Here is a 25656-nt window from a genome sequence, read left to right on the forward strand (position 1 = left end):
AAAAACAGCAATATACACTTTATACCAAAAGGCAATGCGGCAAAATGCTCAAACAAAGTCTTTATCATTATCTCTTCAGGGTTATCTTGGTATCACCTGGAGTACTAATTACTTTCCATTGAGGTTTCGTCACGGGGCCTTTAATGCGACTGGCATGAGTCCATCCACGCTCAGCAGTCCGGACAGCTGTTTCTGTTGTTAGTAAAACAAGATAAGGTCCCTCCCAATTGGGTTTTAGGGTTTCTTCCTTCCGTACTTTAACCAATATCCAATCCCCAGGTTTAACATTATGAATTTTTAAGTCCAGCGGGGGTCGTTGCACAATCAGTCCATGTTCCCAAAGCTTATTACGATGTTCTGCTAATTGTGAAACATATTCATTAATCACATGGTCTCGAATTAAAACATTTGTTTGTGGATTTTCAATTCTATAGGACATTCCATACACCATTTCAAACGCTGATATTCCCACATCCGCTCGGGGTCTGGTTCTGAGAATTAATAGTGCCATGGGTATGCACTTAATCCATGACAATTTGGTTTCTATCATTAATTTAGTCAGAATAGTTTTGATTTCTCCATTCATCCTTTCAACTTTTCCCGAACTTTGTGGATGCCATGGTGTATGGTATTCCCACTTAATACCCAAGCTTTCGGTTAGATCTCTAACAATTTTTGACACAAAGTGTGTTCCTCTGTCCGAGTCGATTATTTCAGGCACTCCATATCGAGGTATAATGTGTTCAAGTAATACTTTAGTAACTTGGTTAGCAGTTGCCCTGGAGGTAGGAAAAGCCTCAACATAATGTGTTAAATGATCCACCATTACTAACAAATATTTATAACGCCCTACCCTAGGTAGTTCAGTAAAATCCACTTGTATGTGTGAGAAAGGTCTGTATGCTGGGGAACGTCCTCCAAGAGGTTTTTGTCTCATGTTGTTTCGATTAACCTTTGACAGGTCTCACAGGCTGCCGTGATTGTCTTTGCTATGTTATATACGCCTATACAGGCAAACTGTTGATTGAAATGATCAAATAATGCCTGGGTTCCCCAGTGTGTTTTGCTGTGTATTTTTGAAAATATTTCGAGTGCTATGCCTTTTGGCAAGACTTCCCTCCCATCTGGCAATATGTATTTACCCTCTTGTTCCTTAGCTCCCATTTGTTCTAGTTTTTCCTTTTCTGCAGACTCAAAGCTCAAATTTTTATTAACAGATACTTGTTGTATCGTCAAAATTGTATTATAATTGCCTGCCACTCGTTTTGCTTCTGTATCAGCTGCATTATTTCCCCTACCTTGATAACTTCTACCTCGCTGGTGTCCCTTTATATGTACAACATGAACGATCTCCCCTCCTCTTATTATCTTTAAGTCTTAATAAACAATATACTTAACTCATAGTTTCTCACAACACCAAGGCCAGTGGGGGAACGGAGGAAGAAAGGAGGGGGAAGGTGTGCCGGAGCAGAGTCTGCCCCACTGTATCCTGTGGCGAGACGGTGTCGTGGTTTAGGCCTGGTCGGCAGCCAACCGCAATGCAGCAGCTCTCTCTCCCTTCCCCTCCGGCAATGAGAAGGGACAGAGAGCCAGGCTTGGGGATTGAGATAGGACTGGGATGGGGGAAATATCCCCCTTTTATGATCACGAGCAAAAGGCAGACTCGTTAGGGGAAGAAGAAAAAAACATACATTTATTACAGACACTAACAACACATAACAGAGTAGGACAGTGAGAGGCATCGCCACATCTTGAGAACACCTTCCACCCACCCCTCCCTTCTTCCCGGGCTCAGCTGTGCTCCCGATATCTCTACCTCCTCCCCCAGTGGCGCAGGGGCAGGGAATGGGGGGTGCAGTCAGCGCTGCCACTTCTCTTCTCTTCGGTGAGGGGACTGTCCGGAATTTGTTCCTCCTTCTCCATCGTGGTCCCCCTCTCACAGGAGACAGTCCTCCACAAACTTTCTCCGACATGAGTTCCTCCCATGGGCCATTTGCACTTTCCCTGCCCACCAAGGACGGGCTCACACTGTCTCTGAAAGGCAGTTTATTGCCAAGGAGGAAGCCAGGCCGTTTGCGCCGTGAGTCCCCAGCTCGCGCTGCCACTGCTTTTCCTTCTGGAGGCAGCACGTCACCAAAGCGCTAAGGACGACTTCGGGAGATGACGATGTTGGGCCACCTGCGACGCTGAGGTGCCGTCCTGAGGCCCCGTGCTGTGCCCCGGCCACGCGCCGCGTCGGAGCGGATGGGCTGTGCGAGCCCAGGCCGGGCTCCAAGGTGGCTTCTGTCCCCTGGAGCCGGGAGCCCAGGGCCGGCGGCAGCCCTGCAGGTGCAGCCGCAGCGCTGCGGCGCAGAGAGGAAGGATCCCCTTCCCCGACCTGCCGGCAGCGCTCCCCATGCCGAGGGCAGGAGCAGAGCCGCAGCCTGGGCCAGGGCTGCAGCCCTGGGCTCGCACGGCCTGACCAGCACCGGTCGGCCAACAGTGCCAGCCTCGACGGCTGCCCCGCGGGACCTGCCTTTCGGCTCTGCGCTGGCTGCAGGAGCAGCCGCCCCGCTCCCGGGGGTGCCGAGGGCTCGGGCCCCCGCCTCGGCACTTCGCACCCACCCCTGTGAGGCGGCGGCCGGCTCCGAGGGGCTGGCACGTTCCTGAGGGCGTCCCTGCCCGTCGTTGGGGTGCATCCAGGCCAACGGTGCTGATGTCACTGTGGCCACTGTGACCCGCGGGGGACAAGCCTGCATAAAGCATCGCTGGGCTCAGGCTGTGCCTCAGTGCGACCTGGTGAGGTGAGGGGAGGGCAGGGGTGGACGGGGCTCGTGCGGGGCTGCCGAGGGAGGAGGGCGGCCCCGTGCCGGGGGGCGCTGGGCCTCTGCTGCAAGCTGACCCGTGCCCTGCTTCTCCCCCAGAGTCAACCGAGGAGCACTTGGGAGAGACACCCCAGCACTGCGGGGACAGCGACTCTCCCAGCACTCACCTGTTGATGGTGAGCATGATCTGCGAGGAAGCAGGAGGCCGCCGACTCGATAGGATCCAGGGTGAGAGCAAAGCATCCCTCCCGCAGCATAGCAGAGGGGCTGTCGGGGCGCTCAGCGTGGGGCCTGAGAGCGGATGGCAGGGGCAGGCAGGAAGCTCCCCAAGCGCCCCGGGGCAGGGCCCCTCCGTGCCGCAGCCAGCGGGGCCCAGGCTGGGCCGTGGGCACCTGCTGCTGGGACACCCGTGCCTGTAAGGCCAGCCCTCAGGGACGCTTGCCCCGGCCCTGCAGAGGTGAGCTGCTCATTCCCGCTGTCGTTTGCTCTCTCCCCTCCAGCATGCATGCTGTGTGGCCGGGCAGAGGCTGACCCGGACATCTGCGGGTACAAACTACAGAAGCGAGGGCTCTGCGCCCATCTCTTTTGCCTGGTGAGTGCCCCCGGGGCTCCCTCCAGCTTGCCGACAGGCAGCCCCGGCCACGCTCTCCTCCTCATCACCTCCTTGTCTTGTCTTTCCTGCGCAGTTTTTTGCCAACAGCCTCTTCCAGAAAGAGTCCCACAACGTGGGCCTGATGGGATTCCCCCTGAGGGATATTCGCCATACAGTCAAGCAGGCGTCACAGCAGGTAAGGATTGGAGAAGCTCAGGGAGATCTGTGGTGCCACGGGAGCGGTGTGGGAGCTTAGCCCAGACCCCAAGAAAGAAATCCCAGCCCTTCCAAGCAGCTCTGGGACAAAAGTCTCGCGCCCAGCAGCTCCACAGAGCCTCCACCCAGACCCAGCACAGGAGCCTCGTGCGCCGGGCGCATCCGCGGGCTCTAACCCGTCAGTGGGGCAGCATCCTGCGCCCTGCCCGGAGGCGTGGGACTGGCTCTGGAGGCCCTGAGGCTGCCGCTGATGGGGGCTGCTCTGCTCTTTCCAGCGCTGCTTCGTCTGTGGCGAGAGCGGGGCCGCCATCACCTGCTGCCAGGAGGGCTGCGACCGCAGCTTCCACCTCCCCTGCGCCGTGGAGGGGGAATGCGTCACGCAGTACTTTGGGCTTTACAGGTAAGGGTAGCCGGCCCTCCCACAGGAGGATCACCCACTTTTTTATACCCCTTTCTGACAGCATCAATAAGCAAACATAAAACAAGCCCACAGTGACACTTCCTAGCAGACAGTCATGGACAGAGCGAGTGGTGGGATTCCTTCACACATTATCACCCATCATTCCCACCAAAACACTCCTCACCTCACCCTTCCCTTTCCTCTTGCCTCCCCAGGTCCTTCTGCTGGCAGCACCGCCCAGAGCAGGCAGTGGAGGCAGCTCCGGGGGAGAACACCGCCTGCCTCATCTGCCTGGACCCTGTTGAGGACAGGAAGTCCTACGGCACCATGGTGTGCCCAGCGTGCAAACACGCCTGGTTCCACAGGGCCTGCATCCAGGTAGGAGCCCTTCCCTCGCCCACGGGGGGGGCACGGCGGGCGCTCAGCAGCACCAAGGCCTCACGCCTGCTCCTCATGTTTCCCCTGCAGGGACAGGCTGCGTGCGCCGGCATTTTCTTCCAGTGCCCTCTCTGTAGAGATGAGCATGCATTTCTCATGGAGATGTTCAACATGGGTATCCGAATCATCTTCAGGTTGGTGTCCTGCCCGCCCCACCAGACAGGAGGGTGCCAGCGTTGTGCCGTGCCAGGGACTGCCCCTGCGCTCCCGGCCCTCCGCTCTCTCCCCTCAGCCTGGGCTTCAGCTTCACGCAGGAGTCAGAAAGCGGGCAGGGGGGGAAGAGCAGGGACGCCCTGCCTCTGCCTTATGCCGGGGCAGCAGGGGCGCAGCATTTTTCCCTTGTGCTTCAGATTGCCATCATGGGAGAATGGACACGCAGATGATGAACAAAATGAGAGGCACAGCCGCTGCGATGCCCGTGAGTGCCTTTGCCCAGGAGGCAGGCAGCACACAAAGCGACAGGGGTAAGTTGCCCGAGCGGCAACCTGGACTCTGCCCAGGATCTCTGTCTCGCCAAGGGCTCGAAGCGGAGGGACGGAGAACAAGAGCTCTGCCGGACAATCCCGTGCTGCGGTCACTTTGTCCTCACAGCCACGCACCCGTTTGTTTCCCCAGGCCCTGGCAACTGCTCCTGTGCTGCTCCTGCGCTGCCGAGGGCACCCACAGACGATGCTCCCACTTGGGGACCGGCGCAGCCAGATGGGAGTGCAACAGCTGTGCTGGCCTGGGCACCGGTAAGAGGCAAAGCACCCGGGTGCCCCCGGGCGAGGCCTGGCAGCGGGTGCCCATTCTGGGCTTGGCAGAGCCCCTCTGCTCCAGGGGGGCTGGGGGCACAGTTCTGGCCTCTCCTGCCGCGGGCCTGGGGGGCCGTGCCCGTGACCTTCCTGCTCCCCCTTACAGCCTCCAGTGGCAGCTCAGAGGTGGCGGGTCCCATCACCGAGAGCCAGTCAGGATCGGGGCCGTCCCACAGCTCTCCAGCACCAGAGACCAGCAGCCCCAGCAGCACTGGTCTCCAGGCGGCATCGGGGCCATCCCAAAGCTCCCCAGTGCCTGAGAGCAGCAGCTGCTCCAGCCCACCTGGGCCTGACCGTGTGCGAGACCGAGCTCGCTCACGGCGTAGTGCCCAAAAACCCTACAGCCGGCCCACAAGACACCGTGGCAGGAGCAGTGCACCAGCACGCAGGGCTGAGAGGAGCACCCCAGGACAGTTGGCACGGGGACGGTCCCACAGCTCGCTTGTCCCTGAGTCCAGCAGCCCCAGCACCAGCACCACGGCGGCATCAGGGTCCTCCTCCAGCTTCACAGAACTGGAGAGTAGCAGCCCCAGCAGCACTGGTGGCCAAGGGGCATCGGGGCCGTCTCAAAGCAGCTCCCCACCACCTGAGAGCAGCAGCTGCTCCAGCCCACCTGGGCCCGACCGCGTGCGAGACCGCTCTCGCTCGCGGCGTCGGGCCCAAAAGCCCTACAGCCGGCGCACAAGAGGCCGTGGCAGGAGCCGCGCACCAGCACCCAGGGCTGAGAGCAGCAGCCCCGCACAGTCGGTGCCGGGATGCTCCCGTGGCTCCCCGGTACCCGAGACCGGCAGCCCCAGCACCCCCAGCTCTGCACGGCTCCAGAGCAGCCGCCGCCCCAGCCGCCCCGGGCCCGTGCGGGGACGAGACCGCTCCCGCTTACGACGTCGGGCCCAGAACCCTTACAGCCGGCCCGGACGCTGACGCGCGACCAGCCCTGCGCCGGCCCTGCCTGCTGGCCCTGATCCCCCTCCACCGGTACAATAAAGTTGACCGTTAATCTCTGCCCTGGGAGATTCCACGCTCCTTTGTTGGCTTCCGCCGGGCCCACAGGGTTGTCTTCTCCCCGGGGCTTGGCAGCACCTTCCCCAGACCTCCCTCCTCGCGGGCTGGCCTTGGCCGGCTGCCCAGCGCCATGGCCGTGGGCTTCGGGCCTCGCTGGCCCCGCAGCCTGCTCCGCTTCCCCGGGGAAAGTTCGAACGCACAAGCGGCAAAGCGCCTCTGCTTTCAAAGTTCCCCTCAGAGTCACCTCTGGAGGTGTGACATGAAGGTTGCTGCAGATGGTGCTGCTACAGTAGTAGCCAAAGGGCATTGCCCTTCCCCAGTTCCAGCTCCTGTCGCCCACCGTGGTTGCTGCTGTACCAGCTTGTCCTGGCTTTGAGGGAGCGGTGGGGTTTTTTGGTAGCAGGGGAGGGGGCGACAGCGCTGGCCCTCTCTGAGAAGCTTCTCCAAGCTCCCCCGGCTCCAAGCAGGCCCTACCTCTGCAGCAGGGCCGAGCCAAGCAGCTCCACCTCTGCGATAACGCATTTAAGAAGGGACCTGGTGAGGAGGAGTGGGACTTGTGAGGAGGACTTGCCGCAGCTGCGTGAACACCAAGGCCAGTGGGGGAACGGAGGAAGAAAGGAGGCGGGAGGTGTGCCAGAGCAGAGTCTGCCCCACTGTATCCTGTGGCGAGACGGTGTCGTGGTTTAGGCCTGGTCCGCAGCTAACCGCAATGCAGCAGCTCTCTCTCCCTTCCCCTCCGGCAATGAGAAGGGACAGAGAGCCAGGCTTGGGGATTGAGATAGGACTGGGATGGGGGAAAAATCCCCCTTTTATGATCACGAGCAAAAGGCAGACTCGTTAGGGGAAGAAGAAAAAACCATACATTTATTACAGACACTAACAACACATAACAGAGTAGGACAGTGAGAGGCATCGCCACATCTTGAGAACACCTTCCACCCACCCCTCCCTTCTTCCCGGGCTCAGCTCTGCTCCCGATATCTCTACCTCCTCCCCCAGTGGCGCAGGGGCAGGGAATGGGGGGTGCAGTCAGTGCTGCCACTTCTCTTCTCTTCGGTGAGGGGACTGTCCGGAATTTGTTCCTCCTTCTCCATCGTGGTCCCCCTCTCACAGGAGACAGTCCTCCACAAACTTTCTCCGACATGAGTTCCTCCCATGGGCCATTTGCACTTTCCCTGCCCACCAAGGACGGGCTCACACTGTCTCTGAAAGGCAGTTTATTGCCAAGGAGGAAGCCAGGCCGTTTGCGCCGTGAGTCCCCAGCTCGCGCTGCCGCTGCTTTTCCTTCTGGAGGCAGCACGTCACCAAAGCGCTAAGGACGACTTCGGGAGATGATGATGTTGGGCCACCTGCGACGCTGAGGTGCCGTCCTGAGGCCCCGTGCTGTGCCCCGGCCACGCGCCGCGTCGGAGCGGATGGGCTGTGCGAGCCCAGGCCGGGCTCCAAGGTGGCTTCTGTCCCCTGGAGCCGGGAGCCCAGGGCCGGCGGCAGCCCTGCAGGTGCAGCCGCAGCGCTGCGGCGCAGAGAGGAAGGATCCCCTTCCCCGACCTGCCGGCAGCGCTCCCCATGCCGAGGGCAGGAGCAGAGCCGCAGCCTGGGCCAGGGCTGCAGCCCTGGGCTCGCACGGCCTGACCAGCACCGGTCGGCCAACAGTGCCAGCCTCGACGGCTGCCCCGCGGGACCTGCCTTTCGGCTCTGCGCTGGCTGCAGGAGCAGCCGCCCCGCTCCCGGGGGTGCCGAGGGCTCGGGCCCCCGCCTCGGCACTTCGCACCCACCCCTGTGAGGCGGCGGCCGGCTCCGAGGGGCTGGCACGTTCCTGAGGGCGTCCCTGCCCGTCGTTGGGGTGCATCCAGGCCAACGGTGCTGATGTCACTGTGGCCACTGTGACCCGCGGGGGACAAGCCTGCATAAAGCATCGCTGGGCTCAGGCTGTGCCTCAGTGCGACCTGGTGAGGTGAGGGGAGGGCAGGGGTGGACGGGGCTCGTGCGGGGCTGCCGAGGGAGGAGGGCGGCCCCGTGCCGGGGGGCGCTGGGCCTCTGCTGCAAGCTGACCCGCGCCCTGCTTCTCCCCCAGAGTCAGCCGAGGAGCACTTGGGAGAGACACCCCAGCACTGCGGGGACAGCGACTCTCCCAGCACTCACTGTTGATGGGTGAGATGACTGCGAGGAAGCAGGAGGCCGACGACTCGATGGAGCCAGGTGAGAGCAAAGCATCCCTCCCGCAGCATAGCAGAGGGGCTGTCGGGGCGCTCAGCGTGGGGCCGAGAGCGGTGGCAGGGGCAGGCAGGAGCTCCCCAAGCGCCCTGGGGCAGGGCCCCTCCGTGCCGCAGCCAGCGGGGCCCAGGCTGGGCCGTGGGCACCTGCTGCTGGGACACCCGTGCCTGCAAGGCCAGCCCTCAGGGACGCTTGCCCCGGCCCTGCAGAGGTGAGCTGCTCATTCCCGCTGTCGTTTGCTCTCTCCCCTCCAGCATGCATGCTGTGTGGCCGGGCAGAGGCTGACCCGCACATCTGCGGGAAGAAACTGCAGAAGCAAGGGATCTGCGCCCACCTCTTTTGCCTGGTGAGTGCCCCCGGGGCTCCCTCCAGCTTGCCGACAGGCAGCCCTGGCCACGCTCTCCTCCTCATCACCTCGTCTCCTCTATCATGTGCAGTTTTTTACCAAGAAGCTTTTTAATCAAGAGAGTATGGATGGGGTAAGCCTGAAGGATATCCGACGCACAATCAAGCAGGCATCACAGAGGGTGAGGACTGAACAAGCTCAGGGAGATCTGTGGTGCCACGGGAGCGGTGTGGGAGCTTAGCCCAGACCCCAAGAAAGAAATCCCAGCCCTTCCAAGCAGCTCTGGGACAAAAGTCTCGCGCCCAGCAGCTCCACAGAGCCTCCACCCAGACCCAGCACAGGAGCCTCGTGCGCTGGGTGCATCCGTGGGCTCTGACCCAGCAGTGGGGCAGCATCCTGCGCCCTGCCCGGAGGCGTGGGGCTGGCTCTGGAGGCCCTGAGGCTGCCGCTGATGGGGGCTGCTCTGCTCTTTCCAGCGCTGCTTCGTCTGTGGCGAGAGCGGGGCCGCCATCACCTGCTGCCAGGAGGGCTGCGACCGCAGCTTCCACCTCCCCTGCGCCGTGGAGGGGGAATGCGTCACGCAGTACTTTGGGCTTTACAGGTAAGGGGAGCCGGCCCTCCCACAGGATGATCACCCACTTTTTTATACCCCTTTCTGACAGCATCAATAAGCAAACATAAAACAAGCCCACAGTGACACTTCCTAGCAGACAGTCATGGACAGAGCGAGTGGTGGGATTCCTTCACACATTATCACCCATCATTCCCACCAAAACACTCCTCACCTCACCCTTCCCTTTCCTCGTGCCTCCCCAGGTCCTTCTGCTGGCAGCACCGCCCAGAGCAGGCAGTGGAGGCGGCTCCGGGGGAGAACACCGCCTGCCTCATCTGCCTGGACCCTGTGGAGGACAGGAAGTCCTACGGCACCCTGGTGTGCCCAGCGTGCAAACACGCCTGGTTCCACAGGGCCTGCATCCAGAACCAAGCTATCTACGCTGGCTTCTTCTGTTTCCAGTGTCCACATTGTCAAAATGAATATCGATTTCTGATGGAAATGCTCACCATGGGCATCCGAATCCCCAGGAGGTTGGTTTTTCTATTCCAAGTCACCAGACAGGAGGGTGCCAGCGTTGTGCCGTGCCAGGGACTGCCCCTGCGCTCCCGGCCCTCCGCTCTCTCCCCTCAGCCTGGGCTTCAGCTTCACGCAGGAGTCAGAAAGCGGGCAGGGGGGGAAGAGCAGGGACGCCCTGCATCTGCCTTATGCCGGGGTAGCAGGGGTTCATTAACTTTCCCTTCTTTCATCAAAAGAATACCATCAGGTGAGGACGACAGTGCATATGAAGAGTTATATGAGAGGCACAGCCGCTGCGATGCCCGTGAGTGCCTTTGCCCAGGAGGCAGGCAGCACGCAGAGGAACAGGGGTAAGTTGCCCGAGCGGCAACCTGGGCTCTGCCCAGGATCTCTGTCTCGCCAAGGGCTCGAAGTGGAGGGACAGAAAACAAGAGCTCTGCCGGACAATCCCGTGCTGCGGTCACTTTGTCCTCACAGCCACGCACCCGTTTGCTTCCCCAGGCCCTGGCAACTGCTCCTGTGCTGCTCCTGTGCTGCCGAGGGCACCCACAGACGCTGCTCATTCATGAAACACAGCACAGTCATATGGGAGTGTGACAGCTGTGCTGGCCTGGGCACCGGTAAGAGGCAAAGCACCCGGGTGCCCCCAGGCGAGGCCTGGCAGCGGGTGCCCATTCTGGGCTTGGCAGAGCCCCTCTGCTCCAGGGGGGTTGGGGGCACCGCTCTGGCCTCTCCTGATGCGGGCCTGGGGGGCCGTGCCCGTGACCTTCCTGCTTCCCCTTACAGCCTCCAGTTGCAGCTTGGAGGTCACAGGTCCCATCACCGAGAGCCAGTCATGATCGGGGCCGTCCCACAGCTCTCCAGCACCAGAGACCAGCAGCGCCAGAACCAGCAGCACAGTGGCATCGGGGTCGTCCTCTTGCTCTGCAGCAGGGGAGAGCAGCAGCCCCAGCAGCACTGGCTACCAGGCAGCATCGGGGCTGTCCCACGGCTCCCCAGTGCCTGAGAGCAGCAGCTGCTCCAGCCCACCTGGGCCCGACCGCGTGCGAGACCGCTCTCGCTCGCGGCATCGGGCCCAAAAGCCCTACAGCCGGCGCACAAGAGGCCGTGGCAGGAGCCGCGCACCAGCACCCAGGGCTGAGAGCAGCAGCCCCGCACAGTCGGTGCCGGGATGCTCCCGTGGCTCCCCGGTACCCGAGACCGGCAGCCCCAGCACCCCCAGCTCTGCACGGCTCCAGAGCAGCCGCCGCCCCAGCCGCCCCGGGCCCGTGCGGGGACGAGACCGTTCCCGCTTACGACGTCGGGCCCAGAACCCTTACAGCCGGCCCGGACGCTGACGCGCGACCAGCCCTGCGCCGGCCCTGCCTGCTGGCCCTGATCCCCCACCACCGCTCCAATAAAGTTGACTGTTAATCTCTGCCCTGGGAGATTCCACGCTCCTTTGTTGGCTTCCGCCGGGCCCACAGGGCTGTCTTCTCCCCGGGGCTTGGCAGCACCTTCCCCAGACCTCCCTCCTCGCGGGCTGGCCTTGGTCGGCTGCCCAGCGCCATGGCCGTGGGCTTCGGGCCTCGCTGGCCCCGCAGCCTGCTCCGCTTCCCCGGGGAAAGTTCGAACGCACAAGCGGCAAAGCGCCTCTGCTTTCAAAGTTCCCCTCAGAGTCACCTCTGGAGGTGTGACATGAAGGTTGCTGCAGATGGTGCTGCTACAGTAGTAGCCAAAGGGCATTGCCCTTCCCCAGTTCCAGCTCCTGTCGCCCACCGTGGTTGCTGCTGTACCAGCTTGTCCTGGCTTTGAGGGAGCGGTGGGGTTTTTTGGTAGCAGGGGAGGGGGCGACAGCGCTGGCCCTCTCTGAGAAGCTTCTCCAAGCTCCCCCGGCTCCAAGCAGGCCCTACCTCTGCAGCAGGGCCGAGCCAAGCAGCTCCACCTCTGCGATAACGCATTTAAGAAGGGACCTGGTGAGGAGGAGTGGGACTTGTGAGGAGGACTTGCCGCAGCTGCGTGAACACCAAGGCCAGTGGGGGAACGGAGGAAGAAAGGAGGGGGGAGGTGTGCCAGAGCAGAGTCTGCCCCACTGTATCCTGTGGCGAGACGGTGTCGTGGTTTAGGCCTGGTCCGCAGCCAACAGCAATGCAGCAGCTCTCTCTCCCTTCCCCTCCAGCAATGAGAAGGGACAGAGAGCCAGGCTTGGGGTTTGAGATAGGACTGGGATGGGGAAAAATTCCCCTTTCTGATCACGAGCAAAAGGCAGCCTCGTTAGGGGAAGAAAAAAAAAGAACATACATTTATTACAGACACTCACAACACATAACAGAGTAGGACAGTGAGAGGCATCGCCACATCTTGAGAACACCTTCCACCCACCCCTCCCTTCTTCCCGGGCTCAGCTCTGCTCCCGATATCTCTACCTCCTCCCCCAGTGGCGCAGGGGCAGGGAATGGGGGGTGCAGTCAGCGCTGCCACTTCTCTTCTCTTCGGTGAGGGGACTGTCCGGAACTTGTTCCTCCTTCTCCATCGTGGTCCCCCTCTCACAGGAGACAGTCCTCCACAAACTTTCTCCAACATGAGCTCCTCCCATGGGCCGCAGCGTTCCCCACACTGCTCCGTCATGGGTCACTAACCTTCTCCGACTGGATTCCCTCCCACGGCTGCAGCCCTTCCCGAGCTGCTCCGGCGTGGGACACCCCCACATGCTGCAATCCTCCCAGCACTTAACTACATCAGCAGGGCTACCTTTTCCCAGGAGACCCCGGCCTTCTTTGGGCACCGTCACCTTGATCATACGAGCAGAAGCCACAGGCCATAAATCAATGTCTGCTCCACCGTAGGTCTTCATGGGTGGCAGGGGGGGGCCGCCCTGCCGTTTCACCACAGGATACAGGGGGGTCTCTGCTCCGGCACAACTCCCCCCTCCTTTCTTCCTCCATTCCTCCACTGACCTTGGTGTTCATGCAGCTGCAGCAACTCCTCCTCACAAGTCCGACTGCACGTCACCACATCCCTTCTTAAATACGTTATCGCAGAGGCGCAGCTGATTGGCTCAATTTCCCAAACAGAAGTGGAGCTGGCTTGGAGCTGGGGGAGCTTAGAGGAGCTTCTCACAGGGGGCCGCCCCGATAGCCCCCTCCCCTGCCACCAAAAACCACCACCACTCACTCAATCCAGGACAGACGGCCCCTCCCCGCCACCCATGGAGGTCTACGGTGGAGCAGACTCCGAATTATGGCCTGGGAGGGGCCTCACATTCCCTATTAAGGTGGCTGCACCCAGAGTTAGCCAGGACCCTGTGGGAAGAAGCAGCCCTCGCTGTTGTAGGTTGCCGCTGGGAGGACTGCAGCACGCGGGGGTGTCCCACGCCGGAGCAACTCAGGAAGGGCTGCAGCCCGTGGGAGGGACTCACGTCAGAGAAACTTTCTGGAGGACTGTCTCCTGTGAGAGGGGGACCACGCTTGAGCAGGGGGAAGAAGTTCCAGAAGTTCAACCCCCACCCCCGAAGACAGAAGAAGCGGCAGCACTGACTGAACACCCCATTCCCTGCCCCTGTGCCGCTGCGGGGAGGACGTACAGATATCCGGAGCGGAGCTGAGCCCGGGAAGAAGGGAGGGGTGGGTGTTTTTCTACATATGGTGATGCTTCTCACTCTCCTACTCGGTTAAGTGTGGTTGTTGCTAGTGTCTGTAATAAATCTATGTTCTATTTTTCTCCCCTTAATGAGTCTTGGCCTGTGACCATAATGGGTGATTTACCCCTGCCTGTCCTATCTCGAATCCCAAGCCTGGCTTATTTCCTCCTTCTCAGTGCCTTGGGCGGGTGGGGGAGGCAGAGAGGGAGTGAGAGCAGCTGCTCAGTTGTGCCCTCTGAGCTCAAACCACAACACAACTGAAGGCTTCCTTCTTGCAGCAGAAGACAAGAAAGCCTTTTGCGTAGAGGTTGCCAACACCAGGTAAGGAGCTGACACCGCAAGGCTCAGGGGAGACAGAGCAGCACTTGTTACTCAGGCCTCGAGCCCCGTCACGCGCCCTTGAGAGCAAAAAAGTCACACGTGTTCTACGGGAATGTCATACTGGGCCTGGGCTGCGTCCGTCATCCAACAGGAAGGATTTCCCTCCTGCTGGAGACCAGCAAGCCCCTCTCTCTCTAGTGCAGGGAGGAGAAAGGGCTGTGAATCGACGAATGAATGAAAAGCAAATGGTAATCAAACGGTCATGAAGCAATCACAAAAGGGTCACGAGAATCACAGAATCCCTTAGGTTGGAAAAGACCCTTACGATCACGGAGCCCAGCCGTTGACATGGACGACGCTGCCAAGGGCACCGCTAAACCATGTCCCCAGGTGCCACGGCTACACATCTCTTAAATTCCTCCAGGGATGGTGACTCAAGCCCTTCCCTGGGCAGCCCGTTGCGGTGCTTGGCAAAACTCGCCCCATCGACCCGGCCTGGGCAGATGCCTCTGTAGAGCCTCCCGACCCTCAAACGGACCAAACCGCCGCCGAAGCTGCCCCGCAGCCATTTGCACTTTCCCTGCCCACCAAGGACGGGCTCACACTGTCTCTGAAAGGCAGTTTATTGCCACGGAGGAAGCCAGGCCGTTCGCGCCGTGAGTCCCCAGCTCGCGCTGCCGCTGCTTTTCCTTCTGGAGGCAGCACGTCACCAAAGCGCTAAGGACGACTTCGGGAGATGACGATGTTGGGCCACCTGCGACACTGAGGTGCCGTCCTGAGGCCCCGTGCTGTGCCCCGGCCACGCGCCGCGTCGGAGCGGATGGGCTGTGCGAGCCCAGGCCGGGCTCCAAGGTGGCTTCTGTCCCCTGGAGCCGGGAGCCCAGGGCCGGCGGCAGCCCTGCAGGTGCAGCCGCAGCGCTGCGGCGCAGAGAGGAAGGATCCCCTTCCCTGACCTGCCGGCAGCGCTCCCCATGCCGAGGGCAGGAGCAGAGCCGCAGCCTGAGCCAGGGCTGCAGCCCTGGGCTCGCACGGCCTGACCAGCACCGGTCGGCCAACAGTGCCAGCCTCGACGGCTGCCCCGCGGGACCTGCCTTTCGGCTCTGCGCTGGCTGCAGGAGCAGCCGCCCCGCTCCCGGGGGTGCCGAGGGCTCGGGCCCCCGCCTCGGCACTTCGCACCCACCCCTGTGAGGCGGCGGCCGGCTCCGAGGGGCTGGCATGTTCCTGAGGGCGTCCCTGCCCGTCGTTGGGGTGCATCCAGGCCAACGGTGCTGATGTCACTGTGGCCATTGTGACCCGCGGGGGACAAGCCTACATAAAGCATCGCTGGGCTCAGGCTGTGCCTCAGTGCGACCTGGTGAGGTGAGGGGAGGGCAGGGGTGGACGGGGCTCGTGCGGGGCTGCCGAGGGAGGAGGGCGGCCCCGTGCCGGGGGGCGCTGGGCCTCTGCTGCAAGCTGACCCGCGCCCTGCTTCTCCCCCAGAGTCAGCTGAGGAGCACTTGGGAGAGACACCCCAGCACTGCGGGGACAGCGACTCTCCCAGCACTCACCGTTGATGTGCGCCATGTCTGCGAGGAAGCAGGAGGCCGCCGACTCGATAGATCTGGGTGAGAGCAAAGCATCCCTCCCGCAGCATAGCAGAGGGGCTGTCGGGGCACTCAGCGTGGGGCTGAGAGCGGTAGCAGGGGCAGGCAGAAGCTCCCCAAGCGCCCCGGGGCAGGGCCCCTCCGTGCCGCAGCCAGCGGGGCCCAGGCTGGGCCGTGGGCACCTGCTGCTGGGACACCCGTGCCTGCAAGGCCAGCCCTCAGGGACGCTTGCCCCGGTCCTGCAGAGGTGAGCTGCTCATTCCCGCTGTCGTTTGCTCTCTCCCCTCCAGCATGCATGCTGTGTGGCCGGGCAGAGGCTGACCCGCACATCTGCGGGAAGAAACTGCAGAAGCAAGGGATCTGCGCCCACCTCTTTTGCCTGGTGAGTGCCCCCGGGGCTCCCTCCAGCTTGCCGACAGGCAGCCCTGGCCACGCTCTCCTCCTCATCACCTCGTCTCCTCTATCATGTGCAGTTTTTTACCAAGAAGCTTTTTAATCAAGAGAGTATGGATGGGGTAAGCCTGAAGGATATCCGACGCACAATCAAGCAGGCATCACAGAGGGTGAGGACTGAACAAGCTCAGGGAGATCTGTGGTGCCACGGGAGCGGTGTGGGAGCTTAGCCCAGACCCCAAGAAAGAAATCCCAGCCCTTCCAAGCAGCTCTGGGACAAAAGTCTCGCGCCCAGCAGCTCCACAGAGCCTCCACCCAGACCCAGCACAGGAGCCTCGTGCGCTGGGTGCATCCGTGGGCTCTGACCCAGCAGTGGGGCAGCATCCTGCGCCCTGCCCGGAGGCGTGGGACTGGCTCTGGAGGCCCTGAGGCTGCCGCTGATGGGGGCTGCTCTGCTCTTTCCAGCGCTGCTTCGTCTGTGGCGAGAGCGGGGCCGCCATCACCTGCTGCCAGGAGGGCTGTGACCGCAGCTTCCACCTCCCCTGCGCCGTGGAGGGGGAATGCGTCATGCAGTACTTTGGGCTTTACAGGTAAGGGTAGCCGGCCCTCCCACAGGAGGATCACCCACTTTTTTATACCCCTTTCTGACAGCATCAATAAGCAAACATAAAACAAGCCCACAGTGACACTTCCTAGCAGACAGTCATGGACAGAGCGAGTGGTGGGATTCCTTCACACATTATCACCCATCATTCCCACCAAAACACTCCTCACCTCACCCTTCCCTTTCCTCTTGCCTCCCCAGGTCCTTCTGCTGGCAGCACCGCCCAGAGCAGGCAGTGGAGGCGGCTCCGGGGGAGAACACCGCCTGCCTCATCTGCCTGGACCCTGTGGAGGACAGGAAGTCCTACGGCACCCTGGTGTGCCCAGCGTGCAAACATGCCTGGTTCCACAGGGCCTGCATCCAGAACCAAGCTATCTACGCTGGCTTCTTCTGTTTCCAGTGTCCACATTGTCAAAATGAATATCGATTTCTGATGGAAATGCTCACCATGGGCATCCGAATCCCCAGGAGGTTGGTTTTTCTATTCCAAGTCACCAGACAGGAGGGTGCCAGCGTTGTGCCGTGCCAGGGACTGCCCCTGCGCTCCCGGCCCTCCGCTCTCTCCCCTCAGCCTGGGCTTCAGCTTCACGCAGGAGTCAGAAAGCGGGCAGGGGGAGGAAGAGCAGGGACGCCCTGCATCTGCCTTATGCCGGGGTAGCAGGGGTTCATTAACTTTCCCTTCTTTCATCAAAAGAATACCATCAGGTGAGGACGACAGTGCATATGAAGAGTTATATGAGAGGCACAGCCGCTGCGATGCCCGTGAGTGCCTTTGCCCAGGAGGCAGGCAGCACGCAGAGGAACAGGGGTAAGTTGCCCGAGCGGCAACCTGGGCTCTGCCCAGGATCTCTGTCTCGCCAAGGGCTCGAAGTGGAGGGACAGAAAACAAGAGCTCTGCCGGACAATCCCGTGCTGCGGTCACTTTGTCCTCACAGCCACGCACCCGTTTGCTTCCCCAGGCCCTGGCAACTGCTCCTGTGCTGCTCCTGTGCTGCCGAGGGCACCCACAGACGCTGCTCATTCATGAAACACAGCACAGTCATATGGGAGTGTGACAGCTGTGCTGGCCTGGGCACCGGTAAGAGGCAAAGCACCCGGGTGCCCCCAGGCGAGGCCTGGCAGCGGGTGCCCATTCTGGGCTTGGCAGAGCCCCTCTGCTCCAGGGGGGTTGGGGGCACCGCTCTGGCCTCTCCTGATGCGGGCCTGGGGGGCCGTGCCCGTGACCTTCCTGCTTCCCCTTACAGCCTCCAGTTGCAGCTTGGAGGTCACAGGTCCCATCACCGAGAGCCAGTCATGATCGGGGCCGTCCCACAGCTCTCCAGCACCAGAGACCAGCAGCGCCAGAACCAGCAGCACAGTGGCATCGGGGTCGTCCTCTTGCTCTGCAGCAGGGGAGAGCAGCAGCCCCAGCAGCACTGGCTACCAGGCAGCATCGGGGCTGTCCCACGGCTCCCCAGTGCCTGAGAGCAGCAGCTGCTCCAGCCCACCTGGGCCCGACCGCGTGCGAGACCGCTCTCGCTCGCGGCATCGGGCCCAAAAGCCCTACAGCCGGCGCACAAGAGGCCGTGGCAGGAGCCGCGCACCAGCACCCAGGGCTGAGAGCAGCAGCCCCGCACAGTCGGTGCCGGGATGCTCCCGTGGCTCCCCGGTACCCGAGACCGGCAGCCCCAGCACCCCCAGCTCTGCACGGCTCCAGAGCAGCCGCCGCCCCAGCCGCCCCGGGCCCGTGCGGGGACGAGACCGTTCCCGCTTACGACGTCGGGCCCAGAACCCTTACAGCCGGCCCGGACGCTGACGCGCGACCAGCCCTGCGCCGGCCCTGCCTGCTGGCCCTGATCCCCCACCACCGCTCCAATAAAGTTGACTGTTAATCTCTGCCCTGGGAGATTCCACGCTCCTTTGTTGGCTTCCGCCGGGCCCACAGGGCTGTCTTCTCCCCGGGGCTTGGCAGCACCTTCCCCAGACCTCCCTCCTCGCGGGCTGGCCTTGGTCGGCTGCCCAGCGCCATGGCCGTGGGCTTCGGGCCTCGCTGGCCCCGCAGCCTGCTCCGCTTCCCCGGGGAAAGTTCGAACGCACAAGCGGCAAAGCGCCTCTGCTTTCAAAGTTCCCCTCAGAGTCACCTCTGGAGGTGTGACATGAAGGTTGCTGCAGATGGTGCTGCTACAGTAGTAGCCAAAGGGCATTGCCCTTCCCCAGTTCCAGCTCCTGTCGCCCACCGTGGTTGCTGCTGTACCAGCTTGTCCTGGCTTTGAGGGAGCGGTGGGGTTTTTTGGTAGCAGGGGAGGGGGCGACAGCGCTGGCCCTCTCTGAGAAGCTTCTCCAAGCTCCCCCGGCTCCAAGCAGGCCCTACCTCTGCAGCAGGGCCGAGCCAAGCAGCTCCACCTCTGCGATAACGCATTTAAGAAGGGACCTGGTGAGGAGGAGTGGGACTTGTGAGGAGGACTTGCCGCAGCTGCGTGAACACCAAGGCCAGTGGGGGAACGGAGGAAGAAAGGAGGGGGGAGGTGTGCCAGAGCAGAGTCTGCCCCACTGTATCCTGTGGCGAGACGGTGTCGTGGTTTAGGCCTGGTCCGCAGCCAACCGCAATGCAGCAGCTCTCTCTCCCTTCCCCTCCGGCAATGAGAAGGGACAGAGAGCCAGGCTTGGGGTTTGAGATAGGACTGGGATGGGGAAAAATTCCCCTTTCTGATCACGAGCAAAAGGCAGCCTCGTTAGGGGAAGAAAAAAAAAGAACATACATTTATTACAGACACTCACAACACATAACAGAGTAGGACAGTGAGAGGCATCGCCACATCTTGAGAACACCTTCCACCCACCCCTCCCTTCTTCCCGGGCTCAGCTCTGCTCCCGATATCTCTACCTCCTCCCCCAGTGGCGCAGGGGCAGGGAATGGGGGGTGCAGTCAGCGCTGCCACTTCTCTTCTCTTCGGTGAGGGGACTGTCCGGAACTTGTTCCTCCTTCTCCATCGTGGTCCCCCTCTCACAGGAGACAGTCCTCCACAAACTTTCTCCAACATGAGCTCCTCCCATGGGCCGCAGCGTTCCCCACACTGCTCCGTCATGGGTCACTAACCTTCTCCGACTGGATTCCCTCCCACGGCTGCAGCCCTTCCCGAGCTGCTCCGGCGTGGGACACCCCCACATGCTGCAATCCTCCCAGCACTTAACTACATCAGCAGGGCTACCTTTTCCCAGGAGACCCCGGCCTTCTTTGGGCACCGTCACCTTGATCATACGAGCAGAAGCCACAGGCCATAAATCAATGTCTGCTCCACCGTAGGTCTTCATGGGTGGCAGGGGGGGGCCGCCCTGCCGTTTCACCACAGGATACAGGGGGGTCTCTGCTCCGGCACAACTCCCCCCTCCTTTCTTCCTCCATTCCTCCACTGACCTTGGTGTTCATGCAGCTGCAGCAACTCCTCCTCACAAGTCCGACTGCACGTCACCACATCCCTTCTTAAATACGTTATCGCAGAGGCGCAGCTGATTGGCTCAATTTCCCAAACAGAAGTGGAGCTGGCTTGGAGCTGGGGGAGCTTAGAGGAGCTTCTCACAGGGGGCCGCCCCGATAGCCCCCTCCCCTGCCACCAAAAACCACCACCACTCACTCAATCCAGGACAGACGGCCCCTCCCCGCCACCCATGGAGGTCTACGGTGGAGCAGACTCCGAATTATGGCCTGGGAGGGGCCTCACATTCCCTATTAAGGTGGCTGCACCCAGAGTTAGCCAGGACCCTGTGGGAAGAAGCAGCCCTCGCTGTTGTAGGTTGCCGCTGGGAGGACTGCAGCACGCGGGGGTGTCCCACGCCGGAGCAACTCAGGAAGGGCTGCAGCCCGTGGGAGGGACTCACGTCAGAGAAACTTTCTGGAGGACTGTCTCCTGTGAGAGGGGGACCACGCTTGAGCAGGGGGAAGAAGTTCCAGAAGTTCAACCCCCACCCCCGAAGACAGAAGAAGCGGCAGCACTGACTGAACACCCCATTCCCTGCCCCTGTGCCGCTGCGGGGAGGACGTACAGATATCCGGAGCGGAGCTGAGCCCGGGAAGAAGGGAGGGGTGGGTGTTTTTCTACATATGGTGATGCTTCTCACTCTCCTACTCGGTTAAGTGTGGTTGTTGCTAGTGTCTGTAATAAATCTATGTTCTATTTTTCTCCCCTTAATGAGTCTTGGCCTGTGACCATAATGGGTGATTTACCCCTGCCTGTCCTATCTCGAATCCCAAGCCTGGCTTATTTCCTCCTTCTCAGTGCCTTGGGCGGGTGGGGGAGGCAGAGAGGGAGTGAGAGCAGCTGCTCAGTTGTGCCCTCTGAGCTCAAACCACAACACAACTGAAGGCTTCCTTCTTGCAGCAGAAGACAAGAAAGCCTTTTGCGTAGAGGTTGCCAACACCAGGTAAGGAGCTGACACCGCAAGGCTCAGGGGAGACAGAGCAGCGCTTGTTACTCAGGCCTCGAGCCCCGTCACGCGCCCTTGAGAGCAAAAAAGTCACACGTGTTCTACGGGAATGTCATACTGGGCCTGGGCTGCGTCCGTCATCCAACAGGAAGGATTTCCCTCCTGCTGGAGACCAGCAAGCCCCTCTCTCTCTAGTGCAGGGAGGAGAAAGGGCTGTGAATCGACGAATGAATGAAAAGCAAATGGTAATCAAACGGTCATGAAGCAATCACAAAAGGGTCACGAGAATCACAGAATCCCTTAGGTTGGAAAAGACCCTTACGATCACGGAGCCCAGCCGTTGACATGGACGACGCTGCCAAGGGCACCGCTAAACCATGTCCCCAGGTGCCACGGCTACACATCTCTTAAATTCCTCCAGGGATGGTGACTCAAGCCCTTCCCTGGGCAGCCCGTTGCGGTGCTTGGCAAAACTCGCCCCATCGACCCGGCCTGGGCAGATGCCTCTGTAGAGCCTCCCGACCCTCAAACGGACCAAACCGCCGCCGAAGCTGCCCCGCAGCCATTTGCACTTTCCCTGCCCACCAAGGACGGGCTCACACTGTCTCTGAAAGGCAGTTTATTGCCACGGAGGAAGCCAGGCCGTTCGCGCCGTGAGTCCCCAGCTCGCGCTGCCGCTGCTTTTCCTTCTGGAGGCAGCACGTCACCAAAGCGCTAAGGACGACTTCGGGAGATGACGATGTTGGGCCACCTGCGACACTGAGGTGCCGTCCTGAGGCCCCGTGCTGTGCCCCGGCCACGCGCCGCGTCGGAGCGGATGGGCTGTGCGAGCCCAGGCCGGGCTCCAAGGTGGCTTCTGTCCCCTGGAGCCGGGAGCCCAGGGCCGGCGGCAGCCCTGCAGGTGCAGCCGCAGCGCTGCGGCGCAGAGAGGAAGGATCCCCTTCCCTGACCTGCCGGCAGCGCTCCCCATGCCGAGGGCAGGAGCAGAGCCGCAGCCTGGGCCAGGGCTGCAGCCCTGGGCTCGCACGGCCTGACCAGCACCGGTCGGCCAACAGTGCCAGCCTCGACGGCTGCCCCGCGGGACCTGCCTTTCGGCTCTGCGCTGGCTGCAGGAGCAGCCGCCCCGCTCCCGGGGGTGCCGAGGGCTCGGGCCCCCGCCTCGGCACTTCGCACCCACCCCTGTGAGGCGGCGGCCGGCTCCGAGGGGCTGGCACGTTCCTGAGGGCGTCCCTGCCCATCGTTGGGGTGCATCCAGGCCAACGGTGCTGATGTCACTGTGGCCATTGTGACCCGCGGGGGACAAGCCTACATAAAGCATCGCTGGGCTCAGGCTGTGCCTCAGTGCGACCTGGTGAGGTGAGGGGAGGGCAGGGGTGGACGGGGCTCGTGCGGGGCTGCCGAGGGAGGAGGGCGGCCCCGTGCCGGGGGGCGCTGGGCCTCTGCTGCAAGCTGACCCGCGCCCTGCTTCTCCCCCAGAGTCAGCTGAGGAGCACTTGGGAGAGACACCCCAGCACTGCGGGGACAGCGACTCTCCCAGCACTCACCGTTGATGTGCGCCATGTCTGCGAGGAAGCAGGAGGCCGCCGACTCGATAGATCTGGGTGAGAGCAAAGCATCCCTCCCGCAGCATAGCAGAGGGGCTGTCGGGGCACTCAGCGTGGGGCTGAGAGCGGTAGCAGGGGCAGGCAGGAGCTCCCCAAGCGCCCCGGGGCAGGGCCCCTCCGTGCCGCAGCCAGCGGGGCCCAGGCTGGGCCGTGGGCACCTGCTGCTGGGACACCCGTGCCTGCAAGGCCAGCCCTCAGGGACGCTTGCCCCGGTCCTGCAGAGGTGAGCTGCTCATTCCCGCTGTCGTTTGCTCTCTCCCCTCCAGCATGCATGCTGTGTGGCCGGGCAGAGGCTGACCCGCACATCTGCGGGAAGAAACTGCAGAAGCAAGGGATCTGCGCCCACCTCTTTTGCCTGGTGAGTGCCCCCGGGGCTCCCTCCAGCTTGCCGACAGGCAGCCCTGGCCACGCTCTCCTCCTCATCACCTCGTCTCCTCTATCATGTGCAGTTTTTTACCAAGAAGCTTTTTAATCAAGAGAGTATGGATGGGGTAAGCCTGAAGGATATCCGACGCACAATCAAGCAGGCATCACAGAGGGTGAGGACTGAACAAGCTCAGGGAGATCTGTGGTGCCACGGGAGCGGTGTGGGAGCTTAGCCCAGACCCCAAGAAAGAAATCCCAGCCCTTCCAAGCAGCTCTGGGACAAAAGTCTCGCGCCCAGCAGCTCCACAGAGCCTCCACCCAGACCCAGCACAGGAGCCTCGTGCGCCGGGCGCATCCGCGGGCTCTAACCCGTCAGTGGGGCAGCATCCTGCGCCCTGCCCGGAGGCGTGGGGCTGGCTGTGGAGGCCCTGAGGCTGCCGCTGATGGGGGCTGCTCTGCTCTTTCCAGCACTGCTTCGTCTGTGGCGAGAGCGGGGCCGCCATCACCTGCTGCCAGGAGGGCTGCGACCGCAGCTTCCACCTCCCCTGCGCCGTGGAGGGGGAATGCGTCACGCAGTACTTTGGGCTTTACAGGTAAGGGTAGCCGGCCCTCCCACAGGAGGATCACCCACTTTTTTATACCCCTTTCTGACAGCATCAATAAGCAAACATAAAACAAGCCCACAGTGACACTTCCTAGCAGACAGTCATGGACAGAGCGAGTGGTGGGATTCCTTCACACATTATCACCCATCATGCCCACCAAAACACTCCTCACCTCACCCTTCCCTTTCCTCGTGCCTCCCCAGGTCCTTCTGCTGGCAGCACCGCCCAGAGCAGGCAGTGGAGGCGGCTCCGGGGGAGAACACCGCCTGCCTCATCTGCCTGGACCCTGTTGAGGACAGGAAGACCTACGGCACCCTGGTGTGCCCAGCGTGCAAACACGCCTGGTTCCACAGGGCCTGCATCCAGAACCAAGCTATCTACGCTGGCTTCTTCTGTTTCCAGTGTCCACATTGTCAAAATGAATATCGATTTCTGATGGAAATGCTCACCATGGGCATCCGAATCCCCAGGAGGTTGGTTTTTCTATTCCAAGTCACCAGACAGGAGGGTGCCAGCGTTGTGCCGTGCCAGGGACTGCCCCTGCGCTCCCGGCCCTCCGCTCTCTCCCCTCAGCCTGGGCTTCAGCTTCACGCAGGAGTCAGAAAGCGGGCAGGGGGAGGAAGAGCAGGGACGCCCTGCATCTGCCTTATGCCGGGGTAGCAGGGGTTCATTAACTTTCCCTTCTTTCATCAAAAGAATACCATCAGGTGAGGACGACAGTGCATATGAAGAGTTATATGAGAGGCACAGCCGCTGCGATGCCCGTGAGTGCCTTTGCCCAGGAGGCAGGCAGCACGCAGAGGAACAGGGGTAAGTTGCCCGAGCGGCAACCTGGGCTCTGCCCAGGATCTCTGTCTCGCCAAGGGCTCGAAGTGGAGGGACAGAAAACAAGAGCTCTGCCGGACAATCCCGTGCTGCGGTCACTTTGTCCTCACAGCCACGCACCCGTTTGCTTCCCCAGGCCCTGGCAACTGCTCCTGTGCTGCTCCTGTGCTGCCGAGGGCACCCACAGACGCTGCTCATTCATGAAACACAGCACAGTCATATGGGAGTGTGACAGCTGTGCTGGCCTGGGCACCGGTAAGAGGCAAAGCACCCGGGTGCCCCCAGGCGAGGCCTGGCAGCGGGTCCCCATTCTGGGCTTGGCAGAGCCCCTCTGCTCCAGGGGGGTTGGGGGCACCGCTCTGGCCTCTCCTGACGCGGGCCTGGGGGGCCGTGCCCGTGACCTTCCTGCTTCCCCTTACAGCCTCCAGTTGCAGCTTGGAGGTCACGGGTCCCATCACCGAGAGCCAGTCATGATCGGGGCCGTCCCACAGCTCTCCAGCACCAGAGACCAGCAGCGCCAGAACCAGCAGCACAGTGGCATCGGGGTCGTCCTCTCGCTCTGCAGCAGGGGAGAGCAGCAGCCCCAGCAGCACTGGCTACCAGGCAGCATCGGGGCTGTCCCACGGCTCCCCAGTGCCTGAGAGCAGCAGCTGCTCCAGCCCACCTGGGCCCGACCGCGTGCGAGACCGCTCTCGCTCGCGGCGTCGGGCCCAAAAGCCCTACAGCCGGCGCACAAGAGGCCGTGGCAGGAGCCGCGCACCAGCACCCAGGGCTGAGAGCAGCAGCCCCGCACAGTCGGTGCCGGGATGCTCCCGTGGCTCCCCGGTACCCGAGACCGGCAGCCCCAGCACCCCCAGCTCTGCACGGCTCCAGAGCAGCCGCCGCCCCAGCCGCCCCGGGCCCGTGCGGGGACGAGACCGTTCCCGCTTACGACGTCGGGCCCAGAACCCTTACAGCCGGCCCGGACGCTGACGCGCGACCAGCCCTGCGCCGGCCCTGCCTGCTGGCCCTGATCCCCCACCACCGCTCCAATAAAGTTGACTGTTAATCTCTGCCCTGGGAGATTCCACGCTCCTTTGTTGGCTTCCGCCGGGCCCACAGGGTTGTCTTCTCCCCGGGGCTTGGCAGCACCTTCCCCAGACCTCCCTCTTCGCGGGCTGGCCTTGGCCGGCTGCCCAGCGCCATGGCCGTGGGCTTCGGGCCTCGCTGGCCCCGCAGCCTGCTCCGCTTCCCCGGGGAAAGTTCGAACGCACAAGCGGCAAAGCGCCTCTGCTTTCAAAGTTCCCCTCAGAGTCACCTCTGGAGGCGTGACATGAAGGTTGCTGCAGATGGTGCTGCTACAGTAGTAGCCAAAGGGCATTGCCCTTCCCCAGTTCCAGCTCCTGTCGCCCACCGTGGTTGCTGCTGTACCAGCTTGTCCTGGCTTTGAGGGAGCGGTGGGGTTTTTTGGTAGCAGG

General features: G+C 62.0%; 4 protein-coding genes across 4 annotated transcripts; all 4 read left to right on the forward strand.

The window, feature by feature from the left end:
• The first annotated feature begins 1971 nt into the window (after positions 1-1971).
• On the forward strand, positions 1972-6171 carry LOC122154067 (serine/arginine repetitive matrix protein 2-like). The gene is made up of 9 exons (XM_042799863.1): positions 1972-2080; positions 2904-3032; positions 3305-3396; positions 3491-3592; positions 3888-4012; positions 4324-4390; positions 4481-4565; positions 4801-4914; positions 5066-6171. Exons 1-9 carry the CDS (start codon positions 1972-1974, stop codon positions 6163-6165), a joined length of 1923 nt encoding a protein of 640 aa, XP_042655797.1. The 3' UTR covers positions 6166-6171.
• A 205-nt stretch (positions 6172-6376) lies between these two features.
• Positions 6377-10884, forward strand: LOC122154068 (PHD finger protein 7-like). The gene is made up of 7 exons (XM_042799864.1): positions 6377-6535; positions 8477-8806; positions 8898-8987; positions 9283-9407; positions 9623-9892; positions 10115-10228; positions 10380-10884. Exons 1-7 carry the CDS (start codon positions 6377-6379, stop codon positions 10882-10884), a joined length of 1593 nt encoding a protein of 530 aa, XP_042655798.1.
• A 3282-nt stretch (positions 10885-14166) lies between these two features.
• LOC122154069 (PHD finger protein 7-like) lies at positions 14167-17056 on the forward strand. The gene is made up of 6 exons (XM_042799866.1): positions 14167-14208; positions 15077-15172; positions 15478-15783; positions 15875-15964; positions 16260-16384; positions 16600-17056. Exons 1-6 carry the CDS (start codon positions 14167-14169, stop codon positions 17054-17056), a joined length of 1116 nt encoding a protein of 371 aa, XP_042655800.1.
• Positions 17057-21144: 4088 nt separating this feature from the next.
• LOC122154070 (PHD finger protein 7-like) lies at positions 21145-24840 on the forward strand. The gene is made up of 8 exons (XM_042799867.1): positions 21145-21186; positions 22055-22150; positions 22456-22761; positions 22853-22942; positions 23238-23362; positions 23578-23847; positions 24071-24184; positions 24336-24840. The coding sequence occupies exons 1-8, from the start codon at positions 21145-21147 to the stop codon at positions 24838-24840; spliced, it is 1548 nt and encodes a 515-aa protein (XP_042655801.1).
• The last annotated feature ends 816 nt before the right edge of the window (positions 24841-25656 follow it).

The sequence above is a fragment of the Tyto alba genome, unplaced genomic scaffold, assembly GCF_018691265.1.
Source record: "Tyto alba isolate M040663 unplaced genomic scaffold, T.alba_DEE_v4.0 Super-Scaffold_3, whole genome shotgun sequence".
In the NCBI taxonomy this organism is placed as follows: domain Eukaryota; kingdom Metazoa; phylum Chordata; class Aves; order Strigiformes; family Tytonidae; genus Tyto; species Tyto alba.

Bases quoted from the DNA above. Each gene is read 5' to 3' on its own strand.
- LOC122154069 (XM_042799866.1), top strand. From the start codon at position 14,167: ATGGACGACGCTGCCAAGGGCACCGCTAAACCATGTCCCCAG. The intron at 15,173-15,477 runs GTGAGGTGAGGG...CGGGGCACTCAG, and splicing joins CTGTGCCTCAGTGCGACCTG to CGTGGGGCTGAGAGCGGTAG. The intron at 16,385-16,599 runs GTAAGGGTAGCC...TTGCCTCCCCAG, and splicing joins CAGTACTTTGGGCTTTACAG to GTCCTTCTGCTGGCAGCACC.
- LOC122154070 (XM_042799867.1), top strand. From the start codon at position 21,145: ATGGACGACGCTGCCAAGGGCACCGCTAAACCATGTCCCCAG. The intron at 21,187-22,054 runs GTGCCACGGCTA...GGGTGCATCCAG, and splicing joins CCGCTAAACCATGTCCCCAG to GCCAACGGTGCTGATGTCAC. The intron at 23,363-23,577 runs GTAAGGGTAGCC...GTGCCTCCCCAG, and splicing joins CAGTACTTTGGGCTTTACAG to GTCCTTCTGCTGGCAGCACC.
- LOC122154067 (XM_042799863.1), top strand. From the start codon at position 1,972: ATGAGTTCCTCCCATGGGCCATTTGCACTTTCCCTGCCCACCAAGGAC. The intron at 3,593-3,887 runs GTAAGGATTGGA...TGCTCTTTCCAG, and splicing joins TCAAGCAGGCGTCACAGCAG to CGCTGCTTCGTCTGTGGCGA. The intron at 4,915-5,065 runs GTAAGTTGCCCG...TTGTTTCCCCAG, and splicing joins CAGCACACAAAGCGACAGGG to GCCCTGGCAACTGCTCCTGT.
- LOC122154068 (XM_042799864.1), top strand. From the start codon at position 6,377: ATGGCCGTGGGCTTCGGGCCTCGCTGGCCCCGCAGCCTGCTCCGCTTC. The intron at 8,988-9,282 runs GTGAGGACTGAA...TGCTCTTTCCAG, and splicing joins TCAAGCAGGCATCACAGAGG to CGCTGCTTCGTCTGTGGCGA. The intron at 10,229-10,379 runs GTAAGTTGCCCG...TTGCTTCCCCAG, and splicing joins CAGCACGCAGAGGAACAGGG to GCCCTGGCAACTGCTCCTGT.